General features: G+C 47.2%; 2 protein-coding genes across 2 annotated transcripts; one reads left to right on the forward strand and one right to left on the reverse strand.

Moving 5' to 3' along the window:
* The first annotated feature begins 1,330 nt into the window (after window positions 1–1,330).
* On the forward strand, window positions 1,331–9,865 carry SLC26A10P (Solute carrier family 26 member 10). The gene is made up of 17 exons (XM_020990132.2): window positions 1,331–1,907; window positions 2,419–2,529; window positions 3,196–3,353; window positions 3,711–3,875; window positions 4,112–4,264; window positions 4,421–4,503; window positions 4,735–4,882; window positions 4,964–5,077; window positions 5,365–5,442; window positions 5,521–5,616; window positions 6,145–6,251; window positions 8,278–8,347; window positions 8,442–8,558; window positions 8,700–8,733; window positions 8,810–8,892; window positions 9,349–9,403; window positions 9,510–9,865. The coding sequence occupies exons 1-17, from the start codon at window positions 1,415–1,417 to the stop codon at window positions 9,863–9,865; spliced, it is 2,421 nt and encodes an 806-aa protein (XP_020845791.2). The 5' UTR covers window positions 1,331–1,414.
* Window positions 8,936–20,258, reverse strand: B4GALNT1 (beta-1,4-N-acetyl-galactosaminyltransferase 1). Its single transcript, XM_020990133.2, is given in 13 exon segments — window positions 8,936–11,127; window positions 13,406–13,573; window positions 13,576–13,645; window positions 14,712–14,852; window positions 15,048–15,238; window positions 15,359–15,457; window positions 15,728–15,908; window positions 16,048–16,085; window positions 16,666–16,772; window positions 16,914–17,087; window positions 18,480–18,698; window positions 19,674–19,784; window positions 20,048–20,258. Coding segments are annotated over 11 exon segments (1,605 nt in total). The 5' UTR covers window position 18,698; window positions 19,674–19,784; window positions 20,048–20,258; the 3' UTR covers window positions 8,936–10,909.
* Window positions 20,259–20,575: the final 317 nt, after the last annotated feature.

Genomic DNA, 20,575 nt, shown 5'->3' on the forward strand with positions numbered 1-20,575 from the left:
TGAAGTCCTCATTAAGTGATCACTCAGCTCCCAGTTTAGGGGAGAGGAAACCTGGACAGTGATGTTACTTTTGGTGCTGGAATTCCTGATGCTTCATCTTCCAGACCTGGGACCCAAGGGAAGTTCTGAGAAGTTCAGAAGGAGCCTCCACTCCTTCATATCCTATACCCCAAGGACTAGGGACAGAAAGAAAGAGACTTGCAACTGTGTCCAGCTGCCCTGGTCCTGGGTCTGTATTCATCTGCGTGTCTACTGTGTCCATCTGTCCCCTGGGGGCTCCATCACATGGGGCTGTGCTTCCTCACCAGACAATGGAATTCTTTGTAGGAGGGGCTGTGGGGTTAGAGTGGGCAAAGGGCCAGAGCCTCCCTTTGGGCCTGGACCTTATGCCCCCCTTCTGCTGACAATGGGAGGAGGGGTCTTAAGGAGGGTGGACAGGACACAGCACCCGATAAGCAGTAAGGGAAACAATAGGAGGAATTGAAGCCAAGAGAGGCCGCCCTAACTCCACCCGACCCCTGGGGTTTTTGGGCCAGGGACTTGGGGGGCCAGAGGGTGAGTGGTTGGGGTCTTACAGGTTCTTGAGATTTGGAATTTCAGAGGCTGTCATGGGGTGGAGCAGAAGTTGGATTATGAATTTAGGCTTTGAGTTCAGGAAGACCAAAAGGGTTTATCTGGGCCAAGAAAGAAGGGAGTGTCCAGATTTAGAGAAGACTGAGGGTTATCTTCAAAGCTCTTCTTGTACCCTACAACTGTTCCCCCCCCATTTCCCCAAAGCAAAATACAATCAGGGAGAAATTAGAATCCGAATCAGATGGTCTGAGGGACAGTACCTTCCTTACAGTCTTAAAATTCAATAAAATAACCACTACCCAAACTGGTGAGTCAGAGTCAATAAAAACAAATACATGCCATATTACCTATACATTCATCATCTACCCCCAACATATTGAATTTAGCGTCCAAACTATCCCCCCACTTCCCCACCCCAGCTATGTAGCATTAATGGAGGACTTTTGAACTGTACTCTCTTCCTTTGTCTCTGAATTTTGGGGTGGACTAATTGTTGTCCCCTCCTTTTCCTCTTGGGAATATTGTGGTTGCAGGGATATGGGGTGGGAGCAATATCTGAACTGCTCTCTTCCCAGAGTTCCTGTTCATAACTCTTACAAGGAAAAGAGAGAAAAGAAGAATAGTTAATGCTCGGAGACCTCTATTCTTGGGAAGTGATACGGATTCTCCTTTGGCATCATTCTCGTGTCCTTCCCAGCCCCTGTTTCCCCATCCATTATGATTGAAGTTTTGGGGAAGGGTAGGGAAAGTATGGCCAGATACACAACGTTCTCCCTCCCCCTACCCCCAGAGTGTTTCACCAGGATCTCTTCCCCGCCCCTAGATAGGATTCCCCGGGGAGATGTACCCCTCCCTAGTACTTAATTGTATGGTACTCCGACAAGGTGGAGCTAGGGGGTTCCCTGCCCACACGTTGGGCGGGGTTCTATGGAACGGGGTGGAGGGGTACATAAGTCAGGGCTGGAGGAGGAGGGTAGACCAGGGCAGAATGAGTGAGTCGTCTAGCACTGTACCCTGTCCGGTGTTGGGAGAGGAGTTGGACCCGGTGGCTAGTACTGGGTCCGAAGCAGTGTCTGGTGTCCTAAGCCCTCTTACCGAGGCACTGTTCCAGAGGCACTTTGGGGGCGCCGAGCAGGGTCTAGATCCCTTACCCGATCAGCTGCTGCGGGGCTTTCGGGACAAGCTGTTTCGGACCTGCTCCAGGAGGGAGGCGTGGAGGCTGCTCAGGGCCCGATTTCCTCCCTTGACCTGGCTGCCCTGGTACCCCTGGAGGACCTGGTTGCTCGGAGACGCTGTAGCCGGAGTCACCGTGGGCGTAGTGCATGTGCCGCAGGGTGAGGGGACAGTCAGAACTAGAAGGATCTTCTTGGGGAGGGGGTCAGGGTGGGAGAGTTGAGCCCTCAAGCGGGTTGAAGGGACGCTGGAGTCTGGAGATGTACCAAGGAGGACGAGGTGTGGGGAGTCCAGATTAGGGTGAAGCCCCCTTGACAATCCCATTCCTCTAGGCTCGGAGGTCGGGACAATTGAATTTTGTGGGTCACCCTGCATCAGATTCTTCCCCTCCCCCCATACCTCGGGGAAGAAGTCATTTACCTGTTCTGGCTGAAGGAATTGTCAAGAAGCCCAGGGGGTGCCTCCCAGGGCTCCTTCAGGACACGGATGCATAAACCTAATCCGCACTTAGGGCCCCTAAGAGCAGGTTGGCTCTCAGCAGTACCCATTTAAGTATACTTAACAGATCCTTAAGATCAGGACCAAATTTCTCCTTTGGTTGAGAGCACAGAACAAGAAGGTTTGATGCGCCTGGGTATCCCAGAGTGACCTTTCCATCTCTCCCCTTGCTAGGCATGGCCTTTGCCCTCCTAACCTCAGTGCCCCCTGTGTTTGGACTTTATACTTCCTTTTTTCCTGTCCTCATCTACACCTTCCTGGGTACAGGAAGACACTTATCCACCGGTGAGTGATCTGGGCACCCTCATATGTTATGCCACCAGTCTCATTTGAATTCCAGTATAATTCCTAGGGGGAGTGGAAATGGGTAGAAATTCCATTCCTACTTGGCAGAGTTCCTTGTGACCATTTCTATTCAATCTCACTCTCTTATGGTCCCCGGATCCAGCAAACCTCTGGGGAATTGTAGGCTCCAAGCAAATTACAAAGTTGTGCTTTCTTTCCTTGGTGTTTCCATACAGGTTAAAATGGACATTAAACTCAGCCTTTAAGGGTCTCAGAAGGGTAGCAAGTAGCCTGTGGGACGAAGCAGGAGGGGAAGCGGGTTTGCTAGACAGCCCCAGGGCTCTTACTAGATTCTCTCTCCCCATCCCCCACTCCACCCCCATCCATCCCAATCCTTGAGGAGCGGACGCTGTCCGCAGAACTTTAAATCTTTCCCCGACTCATCGCCAGCTGGCGGCGCCACTTACAGCTCTTTTGATGGTTGCTCGCCTGCGGCTTCTGCCAAGTCCCTCCAGCAGCTGGAAAGGGGGTGGCGATCGGGACGATGGGGGAGGGGAGCGTGGAGAAAAGGTGGGAGGAGGAGGCTCCCAGATTTTCTGCACCTTAGATTTGGCTCTCCCTGTAATCTTTTACATCTCCCTCCGAGGTCCCCCCTCCTTCTTGCAGGAACCTTTGCAGTACTCAGCCTTATGACAGGTTCAGCAGTAGAGAGCCTGGTCCCAGAGCCCCCCGGGGGCAATCTGAGCTCGACTGACAGAATGCAGCTGGACCTGCAGAGGGTTGGGGCGGCGGCTGCAATCGCCTTCTGGAGCGGGGCGGTTATGGTGAGGAAGGCTGAGGGGGAGGTCAGCAGGAAACTTGGAGGCTGGGAAGGGGGACCCCAGGGACCTGTTTTAGGTGAGAAGGTAGGGAGAGATTCATGGTAAGAGGAAGAATGTTGGAGGAGGGAGGAGAAAGGGAGTCAGGATATCTGGGACTATGGTGCTTGTGTGTTGCGGAATGGGGGGGGGGCTTCTCCTTGAAGATCTGAACCAGCCCTTTCGCCTCCCCACCCCCAATCTCTTTTGCATGGAGGACCACAATAAGAAAGAGTGACGAAATGCAGATGACCTGCATTTCCTTGGCCCACCTCTCTTGCTACCCTATCCACTCCCTGACTTTATTCCTCCGTTCCCCGGCAGCTAGGGATGTTCGCGTTGCAGCTCGGCTTCCTGTCCACCTTCCTGTCGGAGCCAGTGGTCAAGGCTCTCACCAGTGGAGCCGCGGTGCACGTGCTTGTGTCCCAGCTTCAGAGTCTCCTGGGACTGCCCTTCCCCCGGCAGATTGGCTACTTTGCCCTCTTCAAGGTGGAAAAGAAGGAAGAGGCCTCAGGGGCTCCGAGGAAGGAGACACCACAGTGAATTTGGGAGGTTCTGGGGCTGGGGCTGGGTGTGAGGCTATGATAAAGGTCGAGGTGAATCAGGAGAACTGGAAGATTGGCTAGAGCGATGGTGCTGGGCGGAGAGACCAAGCCAGTCAGGTTATCGAGAGGACTGCGTCAGGGGGCGAAGGGAGGCCCGGCTAATATGTCCCTCAATCGCAGACGCTGGCCGCGGTGCTCACTGCGCTGCCACAGAGCAGTCCAGCTGAATTGACCATCTCAGCCCTTAGCCTGGCGCTCCTTGTACCAGTCAAAGAGTTGAACGTGAGATTCCGAGAAAGGCTGCCTACTCCGATCCCAGGAGAGGTGTTCATGGTGAGAGGACTACCCTTCTCATTCTCTGAGTCCTGTCCCCCTCCTCGGATCTCCGTTCTAAAATGTGACCTTGCTGCTCCCTACCTCCCCAGTTTAACCTCTTCCTCCCTGCTGAAGAGGCTCCACTCCCCCCCCCCTTTTGTCTTTCCTCCCTAGGTGCTCTTGGCCTCTCTCCTTTGTTTTACCTCCTCTCTGGACACAAGATACAATGTACAAATCGTTGGGTCACTGCCAGTTGGGTGAGACAGAACAGAGAAAACCCTGGCTCACGTCCTTCCTAATATTGCGTTTATCCTCAACTCTTCTCCCACATCCCTTTCCAATTTCCCCAGACTCCCAAAGCTGTCGGCCCTCTAACCCATTCTCAACCCAATTCTTGTCCCTCAGACTCTCCAAAGGAATCCCCTGGCCTTACAGGTCACCCTCATCATCACTACAATTAGTTCTGCCACTAATCTCTTCTTTTCCAGGTTCTCCCAACCCTTGATACCATCTCTGTCTACACTGCCCCTGGTTCTTGCCTACTCCCTTCCAATTGCACTGGTTACCTTTGCTGTATCAGTGTCTCTGGCTTCAATCTATGCTGACAAGCACAGTTATGCCATCAACCCCAACCAGGTGTGACTCAGACTTTTGACCCCTGATCCTAGCCTGATTATAAGCCACTCACCCTAATCCTAATATTCTCCTTACCTCCAGGAGCTCCTGGCTCATGGTATCTCCAATCTTGTCTCCTCGTTCTTCTCCTGCTTCCCCAACTCAGCCTCCTTAGCTACAACCAGTTTGCTAGTGGATGCAGGGGGACACACACAGGTAAAAGTGGAGAGGACCAAGGACTAGAGAGGTAATGTGGGGGACATTTAAGTAAGGGGAGGGGGGGGAGGATATTTAGATCAAATAGTGAAGCATATGAAAGGTCTGGGATGTCTAGGTAGGAAGAAATGAGGAAGGACCACCATAAAGGGTGTGGAGAGACATCCAAGTAAGGGGAAAGAGATGGTGTTAAAAGATGCACATAGATTTCAGGAGGTTTATGGGGATGAGAGGAACAGTTTCTCTCTTCCCCACCCCCACTCCTTATATTCTTCCTTCCCTTCCAGCTTGCAGGCCTCTTTTCCTGTGCAGTTGTCCTATCAGTGCTACTGTGGTTGGGACCTCTTTTCCACTATTTGCCCAAGGTAGTAAATTGTGGGAGAAGCTGGGGAAAGGCACATTGAGATGGGATAGGGATACTGAGCTCTCTTTCCCAATCCCAGGCTGTCCTTGCCTGCATCAACATTTCCAGCATGCGCCAGATGTTCTTCCAGATGCAGGAGCTGCCCCATCTGTGGCATATAAGCAAGATGGATTTTGTGAGAGACTACACCAGGGTCCCTCAGCCTCCCTAATTTAACTCAGCTAAACTCAACTTAGTTTAATTCAGTTCAATTCAATTCAATGAAACACTTTACTTGCTTTCTTATTTACCCTAGCTAATTGTGATTGTTCCTCATACTGCCTCCCTGTTTACTGTTCCCTTCTTAGACTAAATCCTACAGTAACCCCCTAAATAAAATTTTGGTTTACCAAAGAGAAGGAAGATGGGGGTTAGATCCTTTCCCAGGTACCATGATACCCCAAGAGTTAGAGTTGCCCCACCACTCTAAGCTGCTGCCTGATCTCTTGCCTGTATAACTGCTGTACTCCCCTAATGAGGAAACTGTGTCCACCCCCATTCCAGATATCCCATTTCTTCTGTTCACTTCCTTCCCTCATCTTCCATGCCTTACCTCGACCAAAACCCTGACCTGACACTCACTACCCCTCAGTTCCTTAATCAGATGTCACTGTTGACCCATATTTTTTCCTTGTGTTTACTCTCTCCCACCTATGGTTGACAGGCTGTTTGGCTGGTCACATGGATAGCTGTAGTGACCTTGAGTGTGGACTTGGGCCTTGCCATAGGTGTAATCTTCTCCATGATGACCATAGTCTGCCGTACACAGAGGTAGGGCATGGAGAGTGAGCTCAACACTTGCCAAAGGGAATCAGATCTGAAATATTTTCTCTCCTAATGTAACTTCTCTTTCTCTCTTTTCTTTTTAAAACACATTTTATTGATACATGTTTATATTTGTATCATAGTTGTTCCACTTCCTCCATCGAACCCTTTCTTTTGACAAAAACAATTAAGCAAAAATATCTGATAGAAACCTCTTCTGAAAAGGTATACCCTGGTATTTTCTGCCCCTACATCTCCATTGTGAGGGAGGAAGTGTGTTTCCTTATCTCTACTCTTTCCTGCTCATTGTTTTTGCTCATTTCCCTCTACATCAGTTCATGCAAATCTTTAAATGTTTCTCTGACATCTTTATATTCATCATTTCTTGCTACACAACAATATTCAATTACATTCATATACCATAGTTTTTGATGGACACCCACCCACATTATTTCCAGTTCTTGATACACTCAAAGAAATATTATCATAAACATTTTGTATATATCAATATAGGGGACATTTGTCAGTCATCTAGAATTTATTAAGAACCTGCTATGTGCTAGGCACTGTGCTAAGTGCTGCAGGATACAAAGAAAGGGGGAAAAAAACCAGTCCAGGTTCTCAAGGCACTCACAGTCTAATGGGGAGATAATATGCAAACATCTATATATATATAAACATATATATATACACGCATACATACACATATATACATATAAAAAAGATATATACAGAATAAATTGAAGGTAATCTCAGAGTGAAAGTACTGAAATTAGGGAGGGCTTAGAAAAGCTTCTTTCAGAGGGTAGAACTTTAACTGAAACTTGATGGAGGCCAGGAGACAGATTTGAGGAAGGAGAGAATTCCAAGCATGGAGGCCAGCCAGTGAATATATTCAGTTGGAAAGTGGAGTGTCATGTGTGAGGAACAGCAAGGAGACTAGTATCACCATATGGAAGAGTATTAGAAGGGGAGTGGAGCATAAGAAAAGACTGTAAGATATAAGGGGCCAGGCTATGAAGAGCTTTACAAACCAAAAGACTTAATATTTGATCCTCAAGGTGATAGGGAATCATTGGAGTTTATTTAATTTGGGAGGGTGATATGGTGAGACTTTTCCTTTAGGAAGATCAATTAGTCAGCTTAGTGGAGAATGGATTGGAGTGAGGAGAGCCTTAAGGCTGGGAGACCAAACCACAGGCTATGACAATAGTCAAGGCACAGGTGATGAAAGCCTCTACCGGGGGGTGGCAGTGTCAGAGAAGAGAAGGGAATCTACACCAGAGATGTTACAAAAATCAGAACTACAGGATTTGGCAACCAATTGGGTAGAGGAGGGGGTCAAGGAGAGGTAAAAGATAGTGAGATGAGGATGACACCTAGGTTTTGAGTCTGGATTACTGGGAGAATGGTGGTGACCTTGATAGTACTAACAGAGAGTGCCAGGAGGTTCAAATGAGATAATGGATGTAAAGCACTTTGCAAACCTTAAAGTGTTATATAAATTCTAGTTCTTCTCTCTATCATCCCAAGTCACTAGGCCTCTAGTCTTATGATGAATTCATTCCCTAAGCCTTCTACTGTACTCCTGCTTAGCTCAAGAAATGCTTAAAGTACAATACATAGGTGTGCTGGTAAATGTTTGGCAACTGGGCCCTGGTAATGGGGGGGAAGGGGTGAGTATACACATACTCTCTTAAGTTTAATCTTAATTATTAACACTTTAAGTCTGGACAATCAGTAAAACAATACATCAGCCCTGATTTGTATTGATTGCCCATTTCTGAGGTATAAATACATTGAAAAGCTGACAGTCTTTTGTGCTTATCAGAGCTGGCTCCAGCACATTCCTACTAATATGGAAGTTAGGAAGAAAGATAATGAATTCAGTTTTTGACAAGTTGAGTTTCTGTGATTTTCTTTATGCATATGCCCAATACTAGGATGTCCTGCTCTAAGGATAAGGATGGCCCTGTTTTTTGTTTGTTTGTTTGTTTTGTTTTTATCATTCTCCTCTCTATCTGATTCCCAGGATACAATGTCTGGTACTTGGACAAGTAAAGGGAAGAGAATTATTCTGTCCAGTCAGAGAAAGTTCTAAGGTGGGCAAGAGGAGGTTGGGGAAAGGAGGGATGAATGATCTTAATAAGAAAGGATGTTTTATTAACTCTTTGGTCCTATAAATACCTTCTCCAGCTCTGTCAGTTTCCTGGACTACGAATCTTCAGATATCCTGCCCCACTCTATTTTGGGACCAGAGGCAGGTTTCGTCAAACTATGGGGCAGCTGCTGGGGCTGGAGAGGCAAGATGAGGTGAGGAAGCAGGAGCAGGTGAAGTTTTAAAAGGCAGATGTGATAGGTCAGATGGCGGGGTGGGTAGACAGGGGAATAGAGAACTGTTTACTAATTGGGAGCATATTGGGGGGCTGGTAATCACCCCTTCTCTTCCTTTAGGAACTTATGAAATCACATGGGTCAGCTGAGACAGGTAAGATAGGAAAGATAACTTGGGAAGATTTAGGGTGACAGGAGGGAGATCATAAAAATACCACTGCCCCTTCCAGGAGCGGAACTCGTTCAAGTTGTCATCCTAGACTGTAGTGGTATCATCTTTGTGGATGTGGCTGGAGCCCGGGAGTTGGTGCAGGTGTGTGGATGCATGTTGGGGGTGGGGCAGTTAGAAGGATGAATTAATTTTTAAAAATTTATTAAGCGCTTACTATGTTCCAAGCATTGTGCTAAGCGCTGAGGATACAGATACAAAATAGAAGACAGTCTCTGCCCCCAAGGAGCTTCCATTCTAATATGGAGATAAAACAAATAGGGAAACTCTGGCCAGGGAAGCATCTTTTGATTTGGAAAGTTAAAGGAACTATAAGAGTAGTAGCCAGGGAGTAGGTTGGCATACCCTTCTTTCATGGAGCAATGACAGAGTTGATTTATGGTTCCAGAATTGGAAGAGAGAGAGAGATTGTAGTATCTGAGGAAGGATGTCATAGCAGGGTAAAGAAATGGATCATAGCTGGAGCTGGTCCTGAAAATAGTGGGCAACTGAAGCAACTCTTCTTTTTCTAACCCATCTTAAAACTCTTCCTTTCACCAGCTGGCTAGTCAGTGCAGTGCAGCCAGGATTCACCTGCTCTTGGCCCAGTGTAATGGTAAGATGCATGAAATTGGGGAGAACTGGAAATGCTTTGAATTATTTGGTGGGGTATGAGGTGGAAGCCAGAGTTGGGACTTTGACCATTCTGTCTGTTGGCACAGCTCCTGTGCTGGGGACACTAACCAGGGCTGGGCTCTTGGACATATTGACCCCAGAGCAACTTTTTGTGAGCGTCCAAGATGCAGCTGCCCATGCACTGGAGAGTCTGGTGAAGGTTTGGGGAGAAGGGGTTGGTGGAGGGAAGATTATGAGAAGTGAAGGTGGTCTTAGGGATAATGAAGTGGATAGGAAAAGAAAACTAGACAATGGGATAAGAAGTGGCCAAGGAGGAGGGACATGCATGAAGAAGGGTAATGGGGAGCCTAGAGGTGAGGGAGCATGTGACTGGGATGCAAAAGCTGATGAGGTAGAGTGGAAATTGAGGGAAGGAGCAAGGGGGTGGGGTAACACTTCTTAAAAGAGGACTCAAGTGGGGAGAGTTGGCCTGAAGTACCAGGGAAAATCTTCTAGAGCATAGTTCCCCAGCCCACTCTGCCACCTAGACTCAGGAGGGATGATAGGGGAGGTAGGAGGTATGTTCCCAGAATGCTTTCCCTCACTCTGCCCTGATGTTCCCTTTTTCCTTTCCAGGAGCCTCTGGCCTCAAAGACTTGCATGGTCTGGGTCTGAACCTGGCAGCTCTGCTTCTTAGGAATACCAGTAGCACTAGATGGATGTAGTAGGGGAGAGATTATGGCCACTGAGGGAAAAACTGGGGTGGGCCTCCCTCTTTATTCATCAATAAAATGAAGTTAGCTTTTCTGTGATCAACATGACAAATTCAGCCCCTTCTAGCTTGGCTTGGGGTCTGAACATTCCAATAGATGTCCCTTGGAGAATCCCTTTCCCCTACTTCAACCTTGAAGAGACAAGACTGACATCACAAAACTGTTGACTTGTTCAATAACCCCTCTTGAGATTTCTATTCAGGTGCCTACTCTATCTCCAAGGTCAAAATTCTCCTGGGGGTGGGGTGGAAGTGAGGGGAACTGGATATGGTGCATAGAGTTCTGGTCTAGAGACACAGAGTGCAGCACAAAGAGGGAAGGTTGTGCACATCAGGAGCCTCCACTCTTAAGGAGATAGCGGAAAGTGTCTCTACTTGAGAGGTGGGTTCAGTTTGGCTCTTAGAAACCTTCAGTTCTTTGGCACTATAATAACTCTCTAAGAATAGGGAATGGAGGGCTTAGCACTGGACGGGGGGGGGAGGGAGTTGTCACCAAATTGGTGAAGGTAGGTCTTAGCTCCAGTTGTACCTTTGGGCATTGGAGAAGGCACCAAGAGCAGTTCACCTCCTGGGATTGGGTCAAAGTCTAAGAATTTGAAGGGTTGGTTAGTCCTTGAACAGTCCTTGAGTGGTCAGCCACAGAGTTGATCAGCAGGGTAATTTTGTGAGTGGTCCAAGGGCAGTCACGGAGCCACTATGTCCATCACATCAGCCATTCTATGGTTACTGGGCCAATCAATCTGAGGTCATGCATTGGAGGCGATGTTTGAAGAAAAGCAGTTTGTGTTTGGCCACCTGGCTCTCATCCGAGACTCCTGGATACCGGTATTTGGCATAAATCTCTGCCTCAGTCCCCCACGCTGCCCATGGCAATTTCAGTTTTGATGCATGATCCACCAAGACATCGGAACAGGAGCCTACCCGAAGGGAGCCAAGTCCATCCAGGAAAAATTCTTGGGGGAATTAAAAGGGAAAGAAAAAGAGGGAGACATTGAGAAAGGTCATGAAGAGCAGGGGCCTACCCAAAGAATAGAACTCAATGGGGCAAAGGAATCTAGGATTTTTGTGTTCCAGGAAGGTTTTGCCTGTCTCTGAGGCTATTTCTTTGACTATGATTGGGATAAGTATCTGTCACAGGTTGTCTGGATAGCAAGGTAACAAGTTGAAAGTACTTTGTAAATTTAAGACCTGATAGAACTAGAAACAAAGCATGTGCCCATCAACTGGGGAATGGCTAAACAAATTGTAGCATATTCATATAATGTCAAGTTATTTCACTGTAACAAACAAGGAGGAATTCAGAGAAATATGAGAAGCATTATATGAATTTATGCAGAATGCAGTAAGTAGAATCAGGAAAACAATATATACACAATATATAGAACAAAATAAAGGAAAATAACTATAAAATGAAATTGAACATTAAATATAATTATCAATATTGGCCCAGGAGAAGTGATGGGAAAATGCATGCTGCTCCTTTCTTTGGAAAGACAAGGAACTAAGGCTGTGGGATGCTATGTAATGTGTCAGAAGGGTGGATGTGTCCATTTGGCTTAAGGTTTCTTTCCTTTTTTTTATCTTGGCTACAAGGGAAGGCTCACTTGGGGTGGAGTCTATCTGGAAATGACTATCGTATTAAGAACAAAACAAAACAAAAGGCATTGTTGAAATTTTAAAAAACGAAATACAAATGCAAGACTTTTTCTTGGCTGGGATAGCCATTCAATTAATGCTTCATTTCTCTTGCCTGAATCTAAGGTAGAAAAAAGGGCAAGACTGGTGGAGGAAGAAAGAAAAAGTTAGAAGAGATATAAATTATAGATCCCTAGCTCTTACTCTTCTTATCTCTCTTTTCTTGGAAACAGAATATCCACCACCTTGGTGGGGAGAGTTGCAGGAGGGAGTTGAAATGCCATTTTTCTTTCATGTGCAATATATTCTAATACATGTGTAATAAAAATGTGCAGAGGGGTTTAGTGGATACAGAGCTGGCCTCAAATCATGAGGATTTGGATTCAAGTCCTACTTTTGGCATAGACTGGCTGTTTGACCCTAGGAAATTAATAACCTCTCAGTGCCATCAGGCAACTTTCTAAGGGCATAAGTTGTGGAATAGACAGCAATTTGCATTGGTTCCACACTGGAAAACCCTATACTGAAGGAAAAAAACAATCTGGTTAAAAAAGAAAAAAAGGGTACAGGGTGTCTGTGAACGATTGAGGTTGTTAAGTATAAAGGAACTCTTCAATTTCAAACCTATCGATCTATGGTACAGGAGGTGGTAGTGATGGAGGTCACTCATCATTCATGCTCTAGGGATATAAGGATGGAGCTGGGCTTTTGGGAAATGGAGACAGGAAGAGGAGGGGAAATGCCTTTGACCAAAGCAAGGAGACATGTTTGTGCTTAGGACAAGATCTGAAAACAGGTCCTTTGGATACAGTGACAATTGAACCTACACCCTACCACACTGGACAAACCTTATCTAAAAATAAAAACCAGTATTTACATGCAAGCTTTTTTTTTTGCATTATAATTATGTGCATATCCCATTGAATGAGCAATAGCTAAACAAGTTATGATAGAGAATATTGTACTATAAAAAAAAAACAAAACTAATGCAATAAGTACAGAGAAACATGGGAAGATGTGAACTGATGTGAAGTGGAACCAGTAAAGCTGTACACATGAGTGTAACATTGTAAATGGAAAGAAAAACAACAAAATAACAACCTATGTTATGAAATTACAAAAACCAAGCTTGGCTCCAAAGAAGAGATAAGAGAAAACTCCTTCCTCATTTCCTTATAGATGTGTGGAACTGAGGAGGTAAAACACCACAGATAATGTAAAATAGTTTGAATAAGTTGGTTAGTTCTTCTTCCCTTTAAAAAAATTCTTTGTCATTAAAGGTAGATGCCCCAGGGCAGGATGGTAGGACTACTTTGGGAAATATAGGTGATATAAAAAGAGATGCCAATAAAAATTTCTTTAAAACAGAAAAAAACCCCAAATATTTGTACCTATTTAAAAAAAATTTTTTTTTCCAGTCTGCCTCATTGTGTGCCTATACATTTTTCACCCTATGTGCTCCCTGGGCTGGAAGTCCCAGCTCTGCTTTGGAGTCACTTTTCATCACCAAGACTCAGGTACCCAGTTGTACCCTTTAGTTTATCAAACCCTAATGAAGGTGAGGGCTTACAGGTGTATGGAGGGAATGTCACATACCCAAATGGGCCACCCGGCTGAGTCGAGGGTCAAAGCCAATCTCTCGAATCTTGTCTACTCGAGCCAAGAAGAAGTTGACAACACCATCAGTGACCACACAACCCGGGAAACCTGGGAGCTCATGATGGAAGCCTCGCCTTTGGGTGAAGCAGTCTCCCCAACCAGGCCACCAGGTTCTATGCTCAGCAACTGTCGATAAGTAGTGGAGTAGCCTGTGATCTCCCGAACCGCTCCCCCGACCTGAAAGAGGCAAAAGGGAGACACAGGGTTATATACCAGGAAGTGGGAGGCAAGTGGACATAGTGAAATATTGCGGAGGAAAGATGAGAAGGACAAAGAAAGAGAAGATGAAGGAATGAGGGTGGATTGGGCAGGGAGGGCCTTGGGACCAAAAGGCTTCTGGTTCCTAAGACTACAGTACCTCCCACATACCCCTACTCTACCCACTCACTATCTTCACAAAATTAGGCTCTTCTGTCTCTGCCTCCTCCCTTCTCACACCTATCCCACACCTGTACACAGGCCTTGGCAGATAGACATTTAGGTTTTAGTGGTAGGCTTTTTCTGCCCTCACCCACTAGCTCTTAGATATCTAAAAACTTCCCTTCTCCTTTCCTCTGTGCCCTTTGGGGATGGAGAAAGCTTCATTATTGGGTGCTTAGGCTGGAAAGAGGCATCTGGGGGCACAGAGGATAGAGTACTGGGTTTAGGATCAGAAAGAAGTTGTTGTTCAGTTGTTTCAATGGGGTCTGACTCTTTGTGATCCCATTCGAGGTTTTCTTGGCAGAGATACTGGAGCAATTTGCCATTTCCTTCTCCAACTTATTTTATAGATGAGGAAACTGAGGCAAGCAGGGTTACGTGACTTGCCTAGGGTCACACAGCTAGTAAGTGTCTAAGGTCAGATTTGAACACAGGTCTTCCTGACTCTAGGTCCAGTGCTCTATCCATTGTGCCACCTAGCTGCCCCCAGGATCAGGAAGACCCGAGTTTAAATCCAGCTTCAGATACTTACTGTATCAACTTGAGCAAGTCACTTAAGCTCTGTTTGATTTTTTTCAGGGGCAAAATGAGGACAATAGTACCTACCTTGTAGGGTTGTTGAAAGGAGCACTTAGCATAGTGCTAGATGTGTAGGCTTTATATAAATAGCTTATTCCTTTGGCCTTCTTGCCTCACACACCCCCCAGGTGCCCTCCCTCCATCTCCATAGGACTTATCCTCTCCAGGTTGCCCTCCAGGAAGCTTTCTCTTCAATCTTCTCTACCTTTACTTACCCCTCCCCCCACCCTCATCCCTTTTATACCAAGTCCAGAGATGTCTGCTCCAGCACATCGACAAGCCTCTCCAGCTTTGTCCTTCCAGTGAAGATGAAGTCATCATCTACCCACAGCACGTACTTTGTGGTCACTTGGGAAACAGCTAGATTTCGGCCTGCAAACCATCCCTAGGGGAAGTGACGGGAGTTAGGGGAGAAGGGGTGAGCAATTAAACGTATTCTTCCATCCTCCCACTATTTCTCAGTAACCTGTGTCCACCATCTCCTTCAGATATATATTGTACCTCTTCCCCTAATTGCTATGGGGCTGTCTCCCATCCATTCAGCACCACCGTGCTCCCCTAATAACCCCCTGTTGCTGACCTTGCCGAAGGGCATGAGGTAGTGCTCGATATGAGGGCCGTTGACTGGCTCTGGTTGCTCACTGTCATCAGCGATGATTATAGTGACTGTTGGGTAGAAACGCCGGATGCTGGCGATGAGGTTTCGGAGACGGTCATAGCGAAGGAAGGTTTTAGTTGCAATAGTGACCAGAGCACTGATATTATACTTGGCTGGGGTAGGGGAGGGCAGAAGAACCAGACTACAGGTGAGATTCCTAGCAGAACAAACCCTTCTCACCATCCCCATCCCCACCTCCCTAAGTTCTTGTCTGACTCTGACACAAGTCTTACCTCCTTCAGGGGCTGGCCCAGGTGGGTACAGCCGAGGTCTGGGTGGATGCTTGATTCCGATAGTGAAGACAGCTTCGTGGCCATCAGTGGAGAACCGGGCTGGGGAGGGTGAGAAGGAAAGTGTGTATGGGGGAAGGAGGGGAAGAGGAGGAGATGACTGCAGATTGGGTTTCCTTTCCTGTCCCTCTTTCTTGCTCTCTGCCCAAGCCAAACAATGGCCCTTTCATTTCCCTCCCATTCCAAGGGCTGAGCTCAGTGGGTCTATTGTCTAGATGTCCGGCTCTGGATTGTATCCTAGCACCTCCCACAGCTCTAGGCATCTTTAGTCTCCCCCTTCACCCACCCCTTGAGCCTGGGGTGCTTTTCCACCTGTGTCTGCCGTGTCTGGCTGGTAGATCCGGCTACTGTAAGTGACCAGCTGAAGCTGTCTGTTGAGTCGGTCTAACTCTGGGCTTGAGAGAGTGAGTTCCAGCTGGCCCTCCCCTCGAAGTATCACTCCTTCTACTTTCCCAGCCACATCCCAGGTACCAAGAGATGCTGAGAGGTTTACCTGAGAATGTGTGGGAGGGACATAGTCAGAGCCTGGCAGGGGTAGACCCCTGTGCTTTCCTCTGCCTTCTGGCCTCCTCAATCTACTACCTCACCCAGTATTTCATCTCATGCTGTCCTTCTATCCCCACCTCTCTCACCTGGTACACTTCTTGCTCAGATGCTTGTAGGCTCAGGCCTAGAGGCAGAGGAGGGAGACAGGGAAAATATCACATCAGGCACGAGTGCAACCTTACCAGGTTGGTCAGACCCTCTGAAATTCATTCTGTTGCTTTCTCTATCCCTCTATCTTCTTGTCTTCACCCCAACCAGGGGGGCTGTCCCTCTCCATTCCAAGGCCAATAAATTCCAATCCCTCTCGTGCAAGGCACTTTGGGTATCACATGACCATCTCAGGTTGGAGGTTCTCTCTGCTCTTTGAACTTATTTTCAGTCAAATATTTATTTGCTGGTGATCTTGGTTCTCCTCCCTTCCCAATTTCACATCAGTCTCCATTCAGACACCTTCCTTTTAACTCCCTAGGGAGGAATAATTGTCCTCCCTATCTACTGAGATTCTACAAACCTTTCTCCCTAGTCTCTTTAGTATCTTCCCCCCCCATCATGACTTTCCACTATTCTTACCCCAAATGACCTTATATTGTCGGATCACTCAGTTCTCCCTCCCAGACTTATCCCAACTCCCTCCCAGGCCTAAGCAATGACCACAATCCTCCACTGCAATGCCCTCTCATTTTCCCTGCCCCCACCTACTTTACCTGGTACCAAGATGGTCTTTAGGGGCTGAACCACCACACCCTGCAGGGGATACTGCAGGGGGGAGTTAGCTGGAGCGATGAGTATCTGGTCAGCTGGGGACTGGACCCTGGAGATGGTCAGATTGGATGGATGGGGACTGGGAAGGAGTTGACGCCTCCATCCTCTCCCACCCTCAGACCTCTTACAGACTTCTCCCCCTTCCCAGAACCCATCCTCTTCCTTCTCCTCCCCTACGATCCCCTGACACCTGGCCTGGAAAGCTTGGTATTCCCGGTCTCTTGCAATTGTGGCTTCCAGCAGCTCCTCAGGTCCGTAAGCTGATGTGAAGTCATATGCATGCACCTGCCTTTGGAATGGGAGAGAGAAGCCAAGTCCTCCTCCTCTGCTGGCCACACAGCTGCAGGCATTTTGTGCCAGCAACCTGGAGGGGAAGGGATGGGGGCAAGGGATGGGGGTAGGGGATGAAAAAGAAAGGAAATATCAACATCTTGCCTTCTTAAACCTTGCCCCACAAACCAAGCCTTCTCCAGAAAAATCGTGTGCCCCCGAACTTTACCTGTCAACTGTATCTTTAAACGCTCATGTCTTCTACTCTGGCTCCTAAACTTTAGCCTCATTTACAGGGTTTAGAATTCTTTTCACAAAGTCTAATTTTTATTAGATAGTAAATCATGAGGTAGCTAAGTGGTGCAGTGGATAGAGCAACTGCCCTGAACTCAGGAGCACCAGAGTTCAAATCCAACCTCAGACTAGCTGTATAGCCCTGGGCAAGTCACTTTACCCTCACTGCTTTAAAAAAAAAAGTAGATCATGTCTTTGGGAAGGAGATGGTATCACTGAGAATTAACTATAAGATATGGTGCCACCTACCATCACAAACAAACCCAATGCAGTTCAAATCTTGAGTCAGTTCAACTTTCCTCTCCTTTCGCTACTTCAAGAGTCTCAGGGAAGTGTAAAGCTATGCTATTATTCCAGCTGCCTTAAGATATAGAGGTAGCTCTTATCAAGGAGATACTCCTAGGTTGAAGGAGAATAGCACCAGAAGCTGGACCCCAGCTTTGAGATTTTACTCTATCATTCATAGATCTAGAACCTAGATCCCAAAACCTTCCAGAACCATTTCAAATGGTGCTTAAACAAATCACCCCCATGAATGCCAAATGAATCCTTGTCCTCTGCCATCCACACTGTATTTGCGGTCACAGCAGCAGACCACTTCCAGGAGATAAGGGAGAGCTTTGAAACAATACAGTCTTCCACCAAGACCCCCACTATGCTGTTGATTTAGGTGTCTTTGGGTAACAGTTGGAGGATTGTAGATGGAGAGCTTGAAAAGAGGTCATCTAGTCCCTTCCCCAGTTTTTGCAGCTGAGTAAACTGGAGCCCAGAGAGGAGAATGGCTATCAAGGCAGTAAGTAGGAGAGTTGGGATTTGAATCTTGGTCCTCTAACTTGAAATATACTGGCCCTGTGAGTCAGGACACTTGTATTCAACGTTTGACTGCTGCTAGCTAGCTGTGTGACATTGGGCAAATACATTTTACTGCTCTGTGCCTCAGTTTCCTTTTCTGCAAAATAAGGGTAATGAACTTGATGCACTCAAAAGTTCCTTTTCCAGCTCTCAAATCACCTGTGGTTTCATTTACTCTCTCTTGCTCTAGTACTCTGCCCACTTCATTTAGGGCTTTTCAAAAGAACAATGAAAACATATGGTAAAAATCGAAAGGAATTGAAGGTTAAATATTAACCTGCCTTTTTTTTTTTGGCTGGAGTCCCCCACTCTACCAGGTTCTGCTTGCTTTCAAACTTACCCAACAATCTGCTCCTTGAGCCTAAAGGGAATATGTGCATATCGTGGCTCTGGAGCCAGGTTAGGGTATTTGAACTTGGAGGACTTGGGAGGAGGTGACCACAACCCAGAGGAAGCTCTAGCGGATAGATGTTTCCAGTTGTGAAAGTAAAGAAGACCTAGGGCAGCAGAGAGGAACAGTAGCAGGAAGCTACAAACTGCTCTTCGGCCTAGCTTCATTCTAGAATTGGAGAAAAGAAGAAGCCCACTGAGTGAGTAGAGCCCAGCATCTGACCTGTACCATGAGGTTGGAGTAGAAGATCTCTAAGGTCCCCTCTATGTCTATGTAGCTCTACATCTATAATTCTGAGACTAGGACCTTATGTTATAACCTTCTGACTCCTTACCCTCAAGACCTGCCTCCACACCCTCTTTTCCCCATGTTTGTTTGGGTTTTTTTTGCACCACTTTTTCCTGCTGAGCCCCGGCTCCCAATCTTTGTTTCATACATTCCTATTTGAATATCCCAAGACAGCCAATTCTTTCCACCCACACACTTAAGATTGGCAAATGAATTAAAAGGAATTTAAGATTAAATAGTAACCTGCCTTTTTTTTTCTCCTGGAGTTCCCCACTCTACCAGGTCCTTGTAGCTTTCTAGCTTACCCTTTTTTTTTTTGCTGGAGTTTCTCACTCTACCAGGTCCTGCTTGCTTTCTAACTTACCTGCTCCTTGAACCGAAATGGAATGTGTGCATATTGAGGATTTGGAGACAGGTTAGGCTATTTGTACTTGGAGGATGCCAGAACAGTGACCACAACTCAGAGGAAGCTCTAGGAATTGGATGTTTCCAGTTGTGAAAGTAGAGGAGACCCAGAATAGCAGAGAAGGGCTTCCTCACTCCCCCATCCCTTAGTAACATAGCTGAGGTTGTTTGATTGCGGATGGGGGTGGGGAAGAGAAGCAGATTCAAGCATATGGAACAGGAAGGAGAGGGAAGAGGCAAGGATGGAGTGAGGCAGTGGAGAAACGAGTGGAGAAAATTGTTTTCTCTCTTCCTCCCCTCTAGGTCCATGCCATTCCATCCCCCCTACCTCCCAACGAGAGAGAGAGAAAGAGAGAAAAAACTCCAAGGGTGGGCTCAGAACTGCACTCTCCCCCACCCCCAGCTCCTCTGCCCAGCTTCTTTCACACACATTCAGATCCCAGCATTGACCTGTCAGGCGGTCTCAGGCCTCGGCAGTATCAGTATCTCGTTCTCTTCTCCGTAGAGTACCCAAGCCAGGTCCAAGAGTCCTCATGGGGACGTTAGGCAAGGGGGTCCGGCCTGAGATTGGGAGGAGTCTAAGAGCCGCGAATGCGTGTGGGAGAATTCTGTCCCGCAGGGGCCACCCCTCCCACTCACATAACCTCCTTTCAAGCTGTCAATAGCTTTGAGAACTAAGGCGTAGAGGAGACAACTGATTCCCGAAGGAGAAAAGGAGATGGTGAAATGAAAATACATCCCTCCGCCTCCGGCCTTCCCAATGCTTAAGTCCGGGGTCTCCGCGAACAAAGGCATAGAGACGTAGGTCTCCTCCGGGCCTTTACCTGTCTTTCCAAGCGCTCGGACTGACAACCCGCTTTCTGCTTTGCTGGCTCAGTCTCAGCCTCCGGCTCTAAGGAAGAGCCCCCCGGATCCCTCACTTCTTCAGCCTGGAGCTCAGTCTCCCGCACTGTCTCGGTCTTGGGCTCTGGCTCGTGATATAACGAATGCGAGAGGAGCTGCCCTCTCGTGGGAGTGGGGAGAACCACAATTAGAACATAAGGGAGCCAGAGGAGCAGTGAATTATAGTGGGTACCAAAAGGCTCACACGCCCAGAGAACCAGTGTACCACCCTGGAGATTTCCTGTGGCCTCGGAGATGTTTTTATGTACGCTTTTCTTTGACTCCGTCTCTCTTTCCCGGCACAACTCCCCCCCCCCCCCCCCCCCGATTTTGTTGGACTGGATTGTTGATTTCAATGATAAGGAACTCGGAGGAAATTTCCTTTGCAATGTAGATTGGAAACCGATTTGTAATTTTAAGTCTTAGGAGTATCTCGGTAATTCTCCAATAACTCCTAACCCCTCCTACTC

Source organism: Phascolarctos cinereus, unplaced genomic scaffold, assembly GCF_003287225.1.
Source record: "Phascolarctos cinereus isolate Bilbo 61053 unplaced genomic scaffold, phaCin_HiC Scaffold_1;HRSCAF=81, whole genome shotgun sequence".
NCBI classification, from domain to species: domain Eukaryota; kingdom Metazoa; phylum Chordata; class Mammalia; order Diprotodontia; family Phascolarctidae; genus Phascolarctos; species Phascolarctos cinereus.

Coding starts and splice junctions, on each gene's coding strand:
- SLC26A10P (XM_020990132.2), top strand. CDS start 1,415: ATGTACCCCTCCCTAGTACTTAATTGTATGGTACTCCGACAAGGTGGA. Junction 8,348..8,441: donor CAGTCAGAGAAAGTTCTAAG/GTGGGCAAGAGG, acceptor TACCTTCTCCAG/CTCTGTCAGTTTCCTGGACT. Junction 9,404..9,509: donor GCTCTTGGCCCAGTGTAATG/GTAAGATGCATG, acceptor CTGTTGGCACAG/CTCCTGTGCTGGGGACACTA.